The 18166-nt window shown below is 41.8% G+C and overlaps 1 protein-coding gene across 1 annotated transcript; it reads left to right on the forward strand.

The window, feature by feature from the left end:
• The first annotated feature begins 16179 nt into the window (after nt 1-16179).
• On the forward strand, nt 16180-17833 carry GPR39 (G protein-coupled receptor 39). Its single transcript, XM_048310232.1, has 2 exons — nt 16180-16643; nt 16714-17833. Exon 2 carries the CDS (start codon nt 16859-16861, stop codon nt 17831-17833), a length of 975 nt encoding a protein of 324 aa, XP_048166189.1. The 5' UTR covers nt 16180-16643; nt 16714-16858.
• Nucleotides 17834-18166: the final 333 nt, after the last annotated feature.

Below are 18166 nucleotides of genomic sequence, written 5' to 3' on the forward strand. Positions count from 1 at the left end.
TCCACAAATATAAGTGCATATATTATGTCTCTTTTTATACATCACTTTTAGATCTAAGATGTTCTCCACTAAAAGAGGTTAAAATGCCTGTTATATTCTCCTGGGGTTTCTCCCTTTCCAGCTTTTTTTCTTACCTTTTAGTAAGTTTCAGAGTCTGTGGAAATTTCTGACTCCTGGAAGTGCTCTTACATTTAATTTAAGACTTCCAAGTCTAAAACTTCTTACTCTTTGTAATGTATTCTGCAGAGGGACCATATGAATTTTCAGGCATGCAATAATGATCACAAACCTGTACTTACACACTGTGGATTTCATACAAATAAATGAGCATGCACTATTCATTTTCCTACAGTGGGAATACATCTTTCCTATATTTCTAAGATTTCTGGCAAAATTTCATGATGGTCTTAGTTACTCAGTACCTATTATGAGCCTCCAAGATGGGAATGTGTTTCCAAGAAATGAAACATGGAAGTGTTCTCCGAGCTATTTTAATGCTAATTCTTGTTCACTTTTTCAGAGCCTGAGCTTTAAACACCACCACTGTGAAAAGATCAGACTGAACTGGGAAATGCATTTTGGCCATAGAGATGAAATTGTGAATGGGCATTTAATTGTGGGAAGCGATTCTGTAGTAGGTTGTTTTAGATCTTTCAATTGGTGTGAGTCAGTGAGCTTTTATGGCAACAAAATTGCACAGTAGGCTTTAATTGTGCATAATTATTGCACTGCATGGTGCAGAGTACTATACTGTAGGCATTCAGCTGCATTCTGTTAAATGTTTTTTTTTGAACTCTCTGAAGAAGTGCACCTGATGCTATTTGATATATGTTTGCTTCATGTGCTCGTGCTTTTTTTTTTTTTTTTGTCTTAGGAAGGTGAAAATAATAATAATAGAACAGTTTTCATCCCTCCCCTCCATTTTCCAGATGACTAATTATACTGTATGGGATACCTGTGGGCATCTGCTAAAATTAACTGGAGTCCTATTTCTGATTTCAGCTGCAAGAATTTTACAAAAGTTCTTTGGGTTTATGAGGATAACTTTAAATAATACAGAATAAGACAGGGTTCAGGTTTTTTACATCCATCTGTACATTCTGAAGGCTGAATGATACTTGGCTGAGTTTCATCTTGTTACTTCTGTAATCTGCAGCTCTTTCCAATTTGATTATTTTTCTTTCTTGAGTGTTTTATGTCTGCTGGATCTGACAAGTGCACCTACCTACAACACAGCCTGTGATTCAGGATTAGGAAAACTTTATTTCCTACTCTATAAGTAAGTAAAACATTTTTATCACTATGGACCTAGTGATTTGTGAAATCCTATTGTACTTTCTTATTTCTCCTGCTAAGCTTTTAAGTTGTCAGCAGTGATCTGATTGTTTCCCATCATTTCACCAACAATGGAGCCCAGGCCAACACTCTTGTTGCTCTCATGAATTCAGTATCATAGCTCTCAGTCATCAAAAGGGCTTTATGATGTTTCTGGGATGTGACATTTCTGTGGAAAAACAGCTTTGGGTTCAGGGCTTGGGTTTTTTGGGGGATGAAAAACTAGAGCCTGATATTACTGTCATTATTCTACCACAAGATTCTGTAGTTCCCTTGCCTTTCCAGGGATGAAAGTACTATATAACAAACAGTAACTCTGGCAGATCTTTTTCCTGTCTGTGTTGATGAACTTGCCGTTGCTGTAATGTAGATAACAAACCTCACAATAACCCTTTTGCTTGTTAGCATCTTCCAGCGCAGCAACTTCTGTAGCTGGCCTCAAAGAATGAATTTTGATTGCACCACTGCAAAAGCTTTTATTGTTCTTGTTTGTATAGTAAAAGTGAAGTAGAAGGAAGAACAGGTGAAAATTTCTCTAACAGTTTTACAGCTCTTTTCAGACGAGTGTGCATTCGGGAACAATGCAGGATCATTGGCATCCCACTTACTCTGGATTTTACCAGGGAAGTGTACCTTTATCATTTCTGCTTCACTACTTCTATCAGTGGGAAATAACTGTACAAACACCACGTCCTGTCTGACATCTGCCTTCCTATGGTGCTCTCAGCCCAGAGGGCAGAGAACAGACGCCTCTGCAGGAGGTGAGGGGTCACTGTTGATAGGAACTGTGAAAAGAAACATTTATACACATTTTAAGACCTTTCTCTTCTTTTAGCTGCTACCTGTTAAGTGGGGTCTGACCCTCAGTTAAATAAGGTAATTTTACAACATGGCAGGTTTAAATACTTGTTTACTTCAACAGCCGTTGCACTTCCAGAGATAATCAAGTCTTTGATAATGTGCCATAGAACTACATCAATTGTGATGCTTCAGTCTGTTTTTCGGTTTAGTTTTGTTCTGTTTTGTTGGTTTGGGGTTTTTTTGATTTTGTTTGTTTGTTTTTGTTTAAAGGTTGTTATTTTAAATTTTCTTTGTTTTCCTTGCTTTAGTTTTTAAGGAGCAGGAGGAAGAATGAGCAACAGTAGAAGGGAAGAAATTCTTACTGATTATATTACTGCGTTAAATGACAATTTGGATGTAGTCCCAGATTATACATCTGCCCCTTGAATGTACATCTGAAATGATGTTAATACCAAACCAGACATCTGTGTGCTAGATGTGTTCAGCTGCTTGGGAGTGTGGTGCTGCTGCTGCTGCATCTGCAGGGAACAGCCTGAACTTCCTCCTGTGCTCAGCAAGGAGTGGCAAGAGGGAAGAGCAGCCCTCGTGCCCGGGCTCTTCATCCAGCTCACAAAGCTCTGTAATCGGCATTTCACCCTTCAGTGTCCATCCTGCTTTCTCTGTAATGCTCTCTAGCTCACATCTAGAGTCAGGTTATGCTTCAGATTTACAAAGGCAATGGAAGAGAAAAGCTTTTCTCAATGCATTGTTAACTGGACAGATGCCAGCACCGAGGTCCTGATGGGATGGGATGGGTCAGGGCAGTCTTTCCATGCAGGGTTGAAGCCTGAAATGGAGAAAACTGCAATGCTCTGGCTGTACCACTTACTCAGGCATACTCCTCTCACCGTTCTTATGGTTTAATTAATTAATTAATTAAACACTTGCAGCCTTTCAAAGAGAACTGAAGCTTTTTTGCAGCTCAGGTGAAGTTTAATTAATTAATTAATTAAACACTTGCAGCCTTTCAAAGAGAACTGAAGCTTTTTTTGCAGCTCAGGTGAAGTTACAGGCCAGGGCAGGATAGTGAAAAGGTCAGGGAAAAGGTTTTACCATCTTTTTTTATTCGTATAAACATATTTATATTTTTTTTGTATTTTGCTAATACTTCTAAGTTTAAACTAGTCCCAGAGTGGAAAGAGCCATTTACACTTGAAATCTTTTGTGAGAGAGGTTCATGTACAATGTAGAAAGAAGCCTGATATTCAACAGGTCCCTTCTTCCAGGTTTCTTTTCCAAAGACTTCATTTATAGGTTGCCAGGTAACCATAACTCTTTGACTTTTAAATAATACTTCATAAAGATACAAAAAGCAAGATTTTTTTCCAGAGCTGAAATGGCAAGAGCTATCTGAAATGAACAGTAGCCTTAGCAAATGTGTACAGAGCTGACCACTGATACACACACACAAAAACATGGAAAAAGCCATTTGCCAAACTCCTCTGTGGCTCTGTGGATCCAATCCCAAGCACAGACAGTGTGTATTTTCCTAGCTGGTTATTAAATTGAATCTGCATATTCTTACTTAAGGCCATATTGCTGTTCAATAGGTAAATAATATTCTTCATCTCCTCCAGGAAAAGCAGGTGTCTGCTGCTCCCAGTCTGCTTCTGCTTCTCCTCTGAGCTGGCTACAGTTTCTGCAATGTGGGAGAGAGGGATTAAAAAAGATAAGGGTAATTTAAATTGTCAGCATTAACATAAGAAGCCAAATGTCTCTAGAGGACAGTGCCAGCTCTTCCTTCCTCCTTCTACTTTAATCTGAGAAGAAGCTGAGTGCTGTGGAATACCCAGAATCACTCATGGAGCTGGAAGAAAGAGCTTAGTGGTGGGTCTGTTGGTTTTTCAGCCCAGGACAAGGCCATGGCTCAGTCACCACTTAGGTAAGGTACCTTGTTCTGAGGATCTAACATGGTATAAACCAGAGTTAAACCTATGCTCATTACTGCCCTGTGCTAACCAGCACCAGTGAGAGGATGCAGTGATTTTGGTTTAACCCTATGTAACTAAAGCACCCCAGTCCTGACTGTGGGGCAGGAGAGCCCAAGCTGGGACTGGAGCCTGGGGAACAGGGTGGATCTCAAAAGTTGTTGGTGCTTCCAAAGGTGGAATCGACTTTCACAGCAGTTAAAGGAAGCTGTGGCTTTAGAGCAAGAAGGTCATTGCTCCAACACTCCTCCTGCCCTGCTTGGCTTCGTGGTGACTCTTGCAGAAGAGGAGTTTTGGTCTGTGTCTTGCTGTGGCGAGTCTAAGGGGCAGATGATTGCCTCAGGTGATTGCCTCTGGTTCTTGCCTCTCTGATGTGTAGCGACAGGGCAGGAGTTCCAGCACAGCCCTGCTGGCCGGGAGCTGCCTGAGGCCAGGAGCTTGTGTCACACAGTTTGCTGTTTGTCCCAGTGTGGCAGGGAATTTCAGTTCTTACATGCTGAGATTTGAGACTAAAATCTCCACACAACAACAACAACTTTCATTTACCCTTAAAGGCTGGCTTTTGAAAATTTTCTTTTTCACAGTATTTTTACCTCTGAGGTCATTGTGGAATATCTTACAACAACATTCAAGCCAAATCAATCTATTTCCAGACCTTCATCACGGCAGCAATGCATTAGAACAACTTAATAAAATGTTTATATCAATGTCTGAAGTTCACAGCAATCTGAGAGTGCGCAATGACACCTGTAGGATAAATCGTACAGCTCAGCACTGAAACATGACCGTAGTACAAAGTATATTGTTTGGAAATCTACTGCCAGACAAGAAATCCAGCTTTGCAACTTTTGCTTCAGAGTTTATACTGACACTTCTTTATCATAAATGAGATGCTTACATGCCATCCTTTTGGGCATTACAGAATACTTCAGGATCAGAACTGGTGCTGAAAACCCAGCCTGTGTACCACTAAAACCAGACAGATTTTTCCTAGCAGTGTGCTCATGTTAACTTTACTGATAAGGTAAAACTGATAACACATTTATTGTGTGACTTGCTAAGTCTGCTTCTGATTAAGTGCTCTGGAATTGCAGCATAAAGACTGCAGGCTTATTGCAGCAGGACATGAAAGTCTTAATCCTTTATTGCTGCAAAAGCAAACAACTGTCCCAATGAGCAGCCTAAGCCAGAGCAACAGAGCTCGGAGAAGAATCCTTCCACTCAGAGTTACTGCAGTGCTTGGGTAGCAGGTTACCCACTTGTACCTCAGTACATATTTATTGATACATATGTTACTAAGCTAGGAGGACTTTAGTAACACGAAGTAGAAATCTGGCATCTGCAGCCTGCATTTGTCTCTTTGCATTCCCACCAAAACCCAGTAAAACAGATTCACACCTGCCCAAGTACCAAAAAGCCTTCAGCACAGCTAATACACCAGTTTGCTCAAAACGGAAATGGAAGTGATTCATCTTTTCCACACACTAGCTCCCTACTGTTAGGTCAGGAATAGTAAGGAGATGTCAGGGAGCTGGAAAGTCACTTCAGCAGTTTTTTTCATTCATAATTCAGTTGGAGTTGGACTGAAACCTGTTGAAGAGCTATTGCAGTTGATTGCAGTAGGATTGTAGTATCCAGCTATTTACTATGCAGACAGAGAAAAACAGAACTTAGAAATGAAATACAGCCACATGATGCAATGGAATATTGCAGTCAAATCACACCCTAATCCTTCAGACCACACTCAAGTGTTAGGCTGTTTCCAGGTGAAGACAGCAAAATTGTCTGTAGTGATTCAGAAATGTTCAATGAAGTTTCCTGGTTGATATCACAGCAGGAAGACTTAAGTTTAAAGCAGCAGACTTGGATGTCTTGCACTCTACAAAACTGACAAGAGGATTTTTAAAACAGCATCTCTGGCCTTGTGATGCTCTTTTAAAATCATGAAATGTGGGTTAAATAATTAATGTAATAGCATTTTCCAAAGATTTAAAAAACTTGACATGGGTGAGAAACCATACTCTTATCCTTAACGTTGGCAAAATAATGGAAAAGTTAATAAGGGGTTTAAATGATAGAGATTCAAAGGACAGAAATATAATAAATGTTAAACATCACAGTTTCTCTGAAAAATATAGCTTATGCAGTAAACCTGATTTTGAATGAGATTATCAATGTGTTGATAATGGCTGTTGCATAGATATTGATAATATTTTTCTTATATTCTGATGAAAAATTTTGCATTCTGCAGCTTCAGTGAAGCATGCATTAAAAATGAGCTAGCAGATCTCAAAAGTGAGATGTCATTGGCAATTATTACAGAACTCGTGGAGTGCTCCAGGGAGGTTGGTTGGGGGAACATTAAAGAAAATGTAGCAGATCGACTGATCAGCTCAGGCTAATCATGGGCTGGAACTGGGTATCCCCTCTGGGAATCAGAAAAACTTGGATGTATTTCAAACAGTTCACACACCATCTGAAACTACTGAACATTTTTATCAATGATCCAGCTGCAAGTACATGGATTAAAGTCTGGAGCAGTGGTCAGCATGAGGGCGGGGTATCCCAGCTTGATTCGTAGTTTATTAGATAAATCTGAGCCCGTGCACAAAATGCAACCAATAGACAACCTGTAAGGGATGCTTCTGCAGAAGGGAGAATTCTCTGCAAAACAGCAGCTTGGAAGATGTTTTAGGAGATTAATTGAAATTCAATGCAATTTGCCAAGGTGATACTGTGGCAGAGAGGAGGAGGAGGAGGAAGAATGAAGTGTTAGCTGAGAAACAGCTGATAGGGCTGGGAAGGTATGTCCCAGGTGTACCACCCTGCTGAGGCTGAAGACAGTAATGCTTTTCATGGGAAACCCTGACCTGAGGGGTGTAAAAAGCTGGATTCCAGGTAGAAAACAAACATGACCAGGGCCAGATATCTTGGTATAAGGAAGAAATAATCAGGAAGACCACACACAGGTGACAATATATGGGTGACTGGAAGAGTCTCTAAGTCCTTTCTCAAGGGCCATTTGAACTAAAATTAGAGTCCCAGAAAGAACTAGAGTCTGGAGGCAGAAATCAAACCAGTGCAAATAAGAACCTGTACTCATACTTTAAGGAACTACAAAAAGAAATAACGATGCCGCCATAACTTGAGGTCTCTGAGTGAAGGAGGGTGCAGGTATCTCAGCCAAACAGAATCTAATGTGCTCACTGTGAGGGGCTGGGTGATCGTCATGGGATCCAATCAGCCTGCTCCCTTCTGGTCTTCAATGAATGAACCTATGAGTGAAAAAGCACAGCTTTTATTGAAGGCAGTTAAGTTTTACCTAGAGAAGTTCTGCAGCATAATTCCAGGTTTTTGAAAATTGAACAAAGTTCTTCGTTCTGAATACGAATCTTGCCTTACAGTGTTGCTGTTTGCACACATCACAGAGTTCTTGAGCTATTTAATCCTCATTAGTGAAACATTATTAATCCACAACACTGAAAGACAGGAGGTATAATTTAGAGAAATCCTTATGGGAAGGATCTCATAGGAGATAAAAGGAATTAAAGTGTTTCCATGGACTAGTAACACAAATCATGGAATTCTAATGCAGTTATTTATTCTATTAATGTTGTAAATTTAAATTCTGCAGAAGAGTTTTTGGTTCCTATGGGTGCTATAAGGTTAGGGAATTATGTTCATTTTTAATCTGTTTCATATCTAACCCTGGTCTGTGGGATTCCCATCTTGTTTGCTCCTTAAGGCTTTTCAGTAGAGTAATGTGTTAGAGAACCACTGAACTGTTCAGCTCACTATCTTGGGATTATTTTGTTTTATACTCACTACCAGTTTAACCTGTCAAAAACAATTATTAAGCAATATGTAACAGAGATGTAAATGGTCTCAAAAAGTGTATGACTGAAAAAAAGAGCAACGGCTTGCTGGAGCTTGCATTGTAGAAATCCATATTAACTTGTTTCCCAAGGGTTAGACTACTTGAAAATATTTTGGAAGGTTAGAATAGTCAGGAATTATCAGTCTGGATAAAAGGGGGAAGGGCTTTACAGCCACCTGTTCAGGGAGAGAGGGAAATCTCCCTGCTCATGGGAGGTGCTTCCTGTGTTTCCCACACTGTGCAGAAGAGCAGTTCTCAGGGACACATCCCAAGTTCCCTGGGAAGGATGTGATGCTCCTCGGTTTGAGAAGCCGGATCTGTCATTTCTCACAGCTTCCATGTGAGAGGTGCAATGCCTTGGAAACAGCAGTCTCCATGAGCCATGCTGCAATCAAAGTGGGAATGAAACAATGATTAAATAGCAGTACAGACACTGAAAGGGTATGGGAGTGATGCTCTCTTCCAAAATGTTTCAGTGTGGGAGGCAAATTATCTCTGCCAGTAACAAAGGGAGCAATGAAAGAGCTTGTATTTTCACTTAACAAAGCAAAATGGCTGTTTTGACCACATTCAGCGGTTCCTCAGCTCCTTCTCACTGAATTAATCACATTGTGGAGTTAAAGGCATCAAGTACTTAGATTTAAGACTGACATTTATTTTTACAGCAGCACTGCATAACTTCCAGATCAGCAGTCCCCAGTCTGGGGCTTCCTACAACCCATGCAGTCAGGCTTGACCTCAGTGTTGGTAATAGGAGATTTTGCCAATTCAGGGCCAAAAGAGGAGAGGGAAACCTCAGCAGGCAGGAGTCTCTCACTGCAAGGCCTCTTAAACTTAGCTCACATGTAGAAAAAAACCCAAGACCAACTCTAAATCTTGCAAACACACACAAAACATTTTCTAGGAGACCTTCCTGACTTATCATCCCTTTAGGCTGATGTTTGACAGTTCCAGGTTTCTTTTTGTACCCTAGAGAGCCTTTTCTTTCTGTAGATAGTACACGAGTCTGAGTTAAAACTTTGTATTTTTACAAATTCCGGTTTGTTCTTTCTGGGTAGCATCTGGAGAGACTGTCTTTCTAGGATAGTGTCTCCAGATAATCTCTATTCCTTATCAAATGTTTATTTAGGAGCAAATCAGGCAAGTCCATTCTGGACCATTCTGGTCCATTGACCTAGACCCGAGTCCTTTATTCATCAGAATGGATGTCCTGTAACACTAATGGCTCTTGAGCAGTCTGTATTGCTAGCTGGTTTCTGCATGCAGTGATTCTTCCTGATGGCTCTTAAGTGAAAGAAAAGTTAAGACTGGGAGCTACAATAGCAAAGAAAAGTCACCCAACAGTTGGGTAATCAAAGTAACATTCACAAAATGAGTGGGATATGTCAGCTGATGCACACACAAAGATTTTTACATGCTGTCTCCACTCTGTGTTTGTGCTGGGAGCTCTTTTTGTCAACAGAGAAAAGAGGGACTCCTGGGGTAGCAAGAATATTTTACACATCTTCTTTAGGATGGCACCAATCAAATCTTGGTTCCAGCGAGGAAGATCTTCACTGCCAGCAGGCAATCCTGGGGTGACAGTGTCAGATGTCAAAACAGGCCTTGTGGCAGCAGGCTGGCATTTCCAGCTGTTCGAAGCATATGTTTTCTTAGTAGGAAGAGTATGCCAAGGAACGAAGATAGAAACTATTGTCAAGAAGGGTGGGGATGAGGGGGAGAGAATTAGAGATTCAGAGAGTGAAGAGAAAAAAAGGCATAAATAAAATATTATCACATTAACTTGATATAATTCATGCTTCAAAATTTATATAAAAGCGCTTGGTTTGCTACAGACAAAGGAGTTTTTGTATTTTTCTAAAACAGAAGAGCTCTACTTACCTACTATGTGAAGTCATAACAATTTATTGATCACAAGTATGTTCTGATAGGTGGTCCTGTTGTGCTCAAACAACCACTTGCACAGAATGCAGTACCACATAAACACAGGTAAAATAAACAGTTTGAGATCCCATTTCCTATTTATTTCCCTGTTCAGTTTCAGGATTTAGCTCACAGTGACCAGCCACTTCCCATGTCATTGTTTAATAGAAGCATTTCAGAAATAAAAGAAGGTACACAGATAAAGTGAGCATAAATGCATCCCCAAAGCAAATGAGGAACCACACACACACCGTGCAGGGCCATCAGAAATAAGCACTGCAAACAATACAAACCCTAACTCAGAAGTAAAGTGTGTCCTCTAAATTTAGATCAGCTCACTTGCAGGTTTGTTTGTTTTATATTTTCCTTGCTTGACTTGCATTTGTCAATACAGTGCTAAATTGCCAAACAGTCCCATTACACTGTTAATATTTGCCTCTGCATTTCAATGACAGCTAAAATGCAGTGAAGGAAAAATGCAAACCTCCACAAGTCAGCAGTGAGCTGGTGGTGTCCTGGAGCCAGATTCACCTAGTGTTTCTGCTGAGAAGAAGAACTGAAGCCCTGCATTCTGGCCAGATTTCAGCTCTGGCAGAATTTACATCTTTTACTTAGAAACTGAGATGTGGCATCTTCTATATGCATAAATTACTGTATAATATTAATTTTCTTGCCGTATCCAGAGGTGATTGTTGCTACCTGCTGTAGCCCAGATCACAGCAACAGGTGAAACACTCTGCCTTTTTCCTTACAAGCTATTTGAAATTGAATTTGTTGATGTTTCTGCAAGGGAATGAACTACATAATGGTAAAATACAATATCCTTAAAATGAGAAGGGTATTTTGAATTTTGGCATCATATATGTATTGCAAATGAGAAAGAGCAGGGTGACAGAAGTGCCCTTGCTGTGGTGATGTGCTGCTAGGGCTCCTTAGATTTGGGTCAAAAAGCTGTCATTAGTTTGCTTCAGGCTAAACCCCATCAGCTGAGTTCTGAAAAGAGGCAAAATGATTCTGTAATAGCTCAGCTGGGCAAGTCCTGATGGTGATAAAATGGCGAGTGCAAGAAGCAAGGAGATAATTTTTGCTTTTCCTTCCAATTGTAAGGTTTAACATTTCTATTAAGAGATTTTTCAGGAGACCAGGATTAAACCATCAATACCTTTTATGAAGATTCCCTGTTGGTTTGTTAGGAAAAAAAAAAAAGCATGAGCTCTGAATTGCAGTGCTTTGGTACCAGCATGTGACAATCATTTCCATAGATTATCGACCTTGCAGATTTTTAACAAAAATTATGGAGAATTCAGGATGTGAGATGCATTTTTACAGAAGTTCTCTCTGTCTTGTCACTTTCAGCAATTAACTACATTCAGAGAAAGAAATCTCAGGTTTTTATTCTAGGGCAGTAGCACAGCAGCATCCAAAAGTGTGAACCTCTGTTAAAAGATGAGCTGGAAAAGTACACTGCACAGAAGAATTTCACTTAAAATATGGCATAAGGAACTCAGTATGCTCTCAAATAGGAGCTTTGAATTGCATTTTGCAGCCATTAATGTCTATTTGGACAAGGTGGCCATTTAGAAGTCACACAGAGAAAAATGGGATTTGATTCAGTGTGCTGGGGATTGTGCCCCAAGGCCCACAGTGGTGATTTGTTGAACCAAATGTTGTGCCTTGATGCCACTGTGCTTCAGACAGAGGGGAGGCTGACAGATATTTTAGGATATGAGTTCAATACAGTCGATTTGTGTTTATTGGGACCCAGGCTTAGTGTATATGTTCATTTTGGTTTTAAGTTACAGCTCCTTTATATATCCTGGGATATAAATAAACTCATTTCCTTTGGTGCCTCATTCCCAAAGGATGCAAAAAGGACCATCTCATTTCAGGAGATTTGCTTTACCTGCATTTTCCAGCCTGTCTTATCAGCTGCTCTCAGTTTGGGGCCATGACTGGTGGCCTCTTCTTGGCCTGCTAACACCTCCTGCAGTGTCAAGGGACAGAGAAGTGCATCTCTTCCCTTACTCCAGGAGTGGAACAATAACCCTTCCACTTCCTTGCCAGGCAAAGTGCTCTCCCACCTAATCACAGCAAACCACAAACCTCCTGCTGCATTTGGTTTACTTCAGACACCATTGCAGTTGAGTGAAGGCTTTGAACAGCTTTAACGTCTTTCATTTACTGGGGAGATCAGACAGCAGGTGGTGTATTGTTCAACAATTCCAGATATGGCTGCATACAATAATTATGTGTTTTGGTGCTGTACTTGTGTTTTAAATTATCATTAATTAGCATCAGTTACAAACACCAGAGCAGCCAGTGAAGACCTGTGTAAGTGCATTTCTTCTCAGCAGTCTGGGTGCTGCAGGTCGTGTGAGGAAGTTAGCAGGAATCCAGTGTATTGGTGAGGAGGCTCAGGTGTTGCACAGATTTTCTGTATCTTAGATAAACCATTTAGTCTCACTGTCACCAGTTTCTCCTCATGTTGCTTGCCAATTTGTAAAATACACTGCAAGCAGAGAAGCGCTTTCATCTATTTATTTAGATGGAATGATTTGGAGCAGAGATCTTTTTCACTGTGTATCCTGGAAGCACTTTTGAAATCCTATTTCCAAATCCAAATTTCTCTATCCTCCAAATAAGCATACACAATACAATGCTCTGAGAGGATGGCATTACAGCAGGTAACACTGCACATTGCTGAATAAAAGATGGCAGCTTTCCGTATGCCATCCTTGTAGAGGTAATCTAACCCAATAGAATTCATTATGGATATTCAGGTTACACGGCAGATCCACTCTCCAGCTTGCATAACCCAGTCTCTCATCCTACCAAAAGAAAAGGAGCCAAGCAGTTAGCAGCACAATGGTTGTTAACCTGTTTCACCCAAACCCAAACTCTTAAGGAAATGAATAAGACATAAATTTCACAAATGACTTGTATTTATTTATAATATTAACTGTGGGGTATGCCTGGGCATACCCCACAATTAACTATCAAAATAATCTTCCAAAGAAGAAAATTATAATTCAAGACTAACTCACCAAAAGAATACAAAGAGATCTTAAGGGTAAGGAGGCTTGTTAGATGCTAGAAAACTGAAAGAAGCCTCAAGTTATCTCAGAGCAGTCTTTAATTATTTAAATTTCTAATGAAAAATAATTTTAAAAGCCAACGTGAGCTGTCTTACGCAAATTGATGTCTTAAAACATTTAAAATCACTTGGACATTTCACTTTTGTCTTTGTTGCTTCTTCCTTTCATTCCCACAGCACTTTCCCCTCTGCCTGTGCAGATCAGAGTAGCTGCCTCTGCAGAGCAGAAATCTCATTTTGTTTACTTTGTGTTTCAAAGAGAATTGAACAAGCCCAGGATTCACTTTCTCTAAACAAATACTGGCAAGACAAAGGTATCACAGATATTCTGGGGACAAGAGGTTTGTTGAGATGGGGAATGGTAAAGACTGGCAAGAAAAAAACAGTCAATGTGTTTTTATCTGAAAAAATTTTAATCCTTTTCACAGCTTCATTTTCTTTGCTTTTGAGATAGCTCTCCTTTTTCATTTAGGTTTTAGAGTTTTTAAGCTAAGGGAAGCAAGAAACCGAGATATTTTCTTTGTTCCTGTCAAGTAGCTTGAACAGTTTGAGAACAGAAACCAGTTGGAGCAGTGTGATTAGCGTAGCCAATTAAGGTGGATTTGCATATTCACAACACAGCTATCGAGAAATAATTCTGCAGAGGTAACGCGAGTGTGGCAGTGCCTGTGTGCCAGTCAGAGCAGCTTGGCACTGTGCTGCATGGTAATTGAGCAAGAGCCACGGGTGATCCTGCACCCCGAGGCAGCAGGGGAGGGAAGGGCACTGGGGAAGGTGGGAGCAGCGATGGCCCCGCACGCTGGAAAAGGTAAATCTGCAACCCACTCACCCAAATGCAACAGCATCTGTCCAATGGGTTTGTTTTTCCAACATTTATTCCAGCTACAGTTTGTGCTACCTGCTGGTTTTGGGGGCCCAGCCTCATCAGGAGTTTGGGAGACCTGGTTTTTAATGAGCAGCTGGCCAAGGACTGAGTGCCTTGCAGCCCCTCCTGCCCCCTGCTCAGCCTGGTCCATGGGCACGGCGGGATGAAAGGTGGTGGGTGAGCTGTACAGGGTGCACAAGGGGAGCTTCATGCAGTGGATGTGTTCATGCAGTGGATGATAAAGCTCTGCTTTCTTCTGCCCCAAAAAGCTTTTCACCAGGATGTTATCCAAGGACCAGGCAAGAAAGCAAAGAGCCCTCCAGGAAACCTTGTACACTCTGTTGGATAACAAACTGGGGCAGGTGAGCACAGCAGCTTTATTATCTCTGAAGGTGAAAAATCACCTTATGCTCTACATAAACAACAATCTGTGCTCCATCTCCGTGATTCTCTATCTCCCACCTCTTGTCGTCTCTTACCAACAACTGCATCACTACAAACATTTGGGTGAGCATGGACAGGCCAAGTGAGTGGCACACATAGCCAGCTGCACCCTGTGCCCATGGCATCTGCACCCCTAGGAGGCTCAGCTTTCTTACCAAGGGGCTGACAAGTGATTGGCAGTGTGCAGCATCCATGTGTGCTGATTTTAGAAAGAAATACAGCCATTTCTATCCTTCATGCTCTTGCCTCCTCCTCGGTGCTGGCAGCCGAAGTCACGATGTGCAATGCAACAGATTGGGTCAGGAGAGACTCCCTGGAGTGCTCTCCCAGGTGCAACTGCACAGGCCACATTCACTTTCAGAACTGCTATGGGAAAGGCAACAACACAGAGATAACTCATGGTATTCACTGCTACAAGATACGAAGGAAAACTTAATGAAATCCCTAAGGTGGGACCATTACAGAAACCCTAAGTTTATAAACTGGTATCACATCCACCGGGGTAAAGACTATGACCTCTCAACCTCCATGCCACAAAGAGGCATTAAGCACATTTAGTTCTGGAGAAATGTCTCTCTGCAGGAAGGTATATTTTCTATAATCACCCGTGATAGGCATTTTACTCTGGAATACTCACTCCTGGCTTATCTAATCCAGTAACCTATGTAAGTTTTTTTTATTTTTAATGGTCTCCATCTATGATCATCCACAATTGTCTCTTTCCTTCCTATCCCCTTTGTGGCACCAGCTCTTTATTAGAAACTTAATAAACTTTGTGTATGTTCTAAAGATAATATTGAAAATGTAAAATTGTGTTCTGCATTTTATAATTGGTGTGGGAAAAAAGGGGGAGATCTAATCCTATTGGGCCTTCTCTTTTGCTCTCTCTCCCTTTTCCCTTTTGATGGTAAGCAGCAAATTTTAATTAGCTTCATTTCCACAATTCAGTCATGCATATGTAATCTTTGTTCACACTTTTATAAAGTAAAATTAAGTGAAAGAAATGGGGTAATAATAGAAAGCTTGTCTGAGCAGAACAAATGTGAATTATCAAACGTAAGGAAAGATGACTGGGACTACACAGCTTGAAGTTCTGCAAGGTTTGAGGTGATTTTTCTGAAACAGAAGTGGATAAGTAATGCACAGAAACAGGTGCTGATTATCCTGTTTTGGGCATCTTTTGTTCATTATGTACTTGGGCTGCTGAGGTACAGTGATAACCACTGAATGTGAGGAGACTGCTTAATAACTTCCTAATGTTTCTCTTTTATCATGAGCTGCAAGTGTCACATGAGCTTGTCTAGATAATAAAAATCACTTTGTGAACCCACTGTTCTTAGATTTGGTATTGGAGCAGATCACTGTGCTGGGCCTCTCTCTGTTACAGCTGCAAAAGCTGTACTGCTGTTTTGCACTGTAATTTAAAGGTCTCCTAATCCATATACTCACCCTCTAATTAAATGTTTCCAGGGGTTACCTTGGGAGCCTTCACTGCTATGGTTTGTAACTAAAACTAAACACCGCATTAAATTCTTTCCCCCCGGGGTGAGATGCAGGAGGGGGAAGAACATTTGCATCCCTGCTAGTCCAGATTATTTGAAAGCATGGTCATGACTGGGATTACTGACTGTGTTATTCTGTTATCTAAGAAGATGGAATTTTGAAGGGAAACAATCCACATGTCTAAATTCAGAGCTCATCTTATTTTATAACTTCCAAGAAGCCTCTTTAGACTCTAATCAGTTATTTAAGGAGCTGCCAGTTTAGCAGCAGCAGCTGAAAACCAGAACCTCCTGTTGATGTAAATCAGTCTGTGGCTGCACAAGCTCCATAACCTGCACTGCAGATGCTGAGGTCTTCATTAGAGGAAATGTGAAGTAGTGAAGCATGCGGGCAGTAGCACATACAGTAGTGAAGTCTGAAGCCCAGTGAATGTTAAACTCATGAGGACATACTTTCTCTTCAGCACTGTTCATACATTCAGCCTGATAACCAAACCACAGCTTTAGGAGAAACACCTCGTCCTGTGAGTGGAAGTGAATTTCAGATATGAGGGGCTTGCTTTTATTTTTTTCCCCTTCTCCTGAAACCTGCTGTGCTGACAGTGACTAAGGATAGCCAAGATTTTGGTTAATGGTTAACAGAATAGTATAACCACACAGACTGACTTCCTTCTGCTGGGGCCAGGACCAAAAGCTGCTTTGCTTGCAGGGGAAGAGGCAAGCGTGGAAAGCAGAGCAGTTCACATTGTGAAGGGCTGGAGAACAGAGGCTTCACCCTGTGGAGAAAGGAGGAGGAAAATCCAAAAAGAGCAAGAGGTGTTTGCCATAAAGAAAGGTAAGAACTGAAACACTTTCCTGTTTGACTGACTCAGAGGCTGTTGCTCACAAACCAACAAACCCCACAGGTGTGGCTGGTTGAGACACACGTTATACCTGACTGCTCGGACATGTGCGGCTCGGGGAGAGGGGCAAAGTGAGGAAGGACCTGTTTGCTGTGAACTTGAAAGTTGGAGAGGGCAGGAGAGCACCTCCTCCACCCTGGGACTGCTCATGGCAGGAGAGACACCCTCTTCAGACTGTTCTCATCTCATCGACCACAGCCACGTCCCAGAGTTTGAGGTGGCTCTGGGGGTCAAGATCACCTTGGCTTTTATCTATGTCTGTATCTTTGTTGCGGGCCTCCTGGGCAACAGCATCACCATCAAGGCCACCAGGATCCTGCAGAGGAAAGGCTACCTGCAGAAGGAGGTCACTGACCACATGGTCAGCCTGGCCTGCTCCGACCTGCTGGTCATCCTGCTGGGCATGCCCATGGAATTCTACAGTGCCATCTGGAGCCCCTTTTCTGCCCCCAATGGCAACATTGCCTGCAAGCTCTACTACTTCCTCTTCGAAGCCTGCAGCTATGCCACTGTGCTGCATGTGGCCACGCTCAGCTTTGAGAGGTATGTGGCCATCTGCCACCCCTTCAAGTTCAAGGCTGTGTCCGGACCCCGCACGGTGAAGCTGCTCATCGCCTTTGTCTGGGGTACATCTGTCATAGTGGCTCTGCCCCTGCTCTTTGCCATGGGCACAGAATATCCCCTGGAGATCATCGAGGGCTACCAGAGAGTGAGTTCCTGTGTCAGACCTACTCCCAGGCACTACATTCCTGAGCTGAAGCACAACATGACCATCTGCACCAACCTCTCCTCCAAGTGGTCTCTGTTTCAAGCCAGCATCTTCAGCGCCTTTGCTGTGTACATCATCGTGCTGGGATCTGTCACCTTCATGTGCCACAGCATGATGAAAGCCCTGATGATCCACAAGGAAGGGACTGTGGCAGTGAAGGGTGGACTAAGACACCAGGAGAAGTACCTAAGGAAAAGTGAAAGTTCAGAGGGCAAGAGCTCCAGGAGACAGATCACTTTATTCCTGGGTAAGAGCCACATCCTAGTCTGCCTCCCCTACCCCCTTTCCACATGGCAAGAAAGCCCAGAAACCTCCGTTTTTATCTCACCAAGCTCTCCCAAAGGGGAAACATGATTTGAAAGTGGTACAAAATGAGGGATAACACTTTTGGTTGCGATGATGCATTTTAAGAAGCCTGATCTTTCTGTATATTTTTGGTTCTTTTTGTCATTAGAACAGGTGGGAAGGAAGAAGGAAAAATCCATTTACTGTCTGCTATTTCTCTTTGATTTTATTACATGCCTACGTGCAGCAATATGGGTGACAGGCTGTTGCAGCTTGACCTTTGGGGTAGCAATAGGCAACAGTTGCCTGGATATAAAGTAGCTCTACTTGGATGTTTTGCCACTAAATGACAAATATGGGTGTTTTTAGTAAGGCTGCTGATGGGAGGGAAGACTGTCTTGC

The sequence above is a fragment of the Corvus hawaiiensis genome, chromosome 7, assembly GCF_020740725.1.
Source record: "Corvus hawaiiensis isolate bCorHaw1 chromosome 7, bCorHaw1.pri.cur, whole genome shotgun sequence".
NCBI lineage: Eukaryota > Metazoa > Chordata > Aves > Passeriformes > Corvidae > Corvus > Corvus hawaiiensis.

What these genes read in the sequence shown, in the direction of transcription:
- GPR39 (XM_048310232.1), top strand. Translation starts at nt 16,859, where the DNA reads ATGGCAGGAGAGACACCCTCTTCAGACTGTTCTCATCTCATCGACCAC.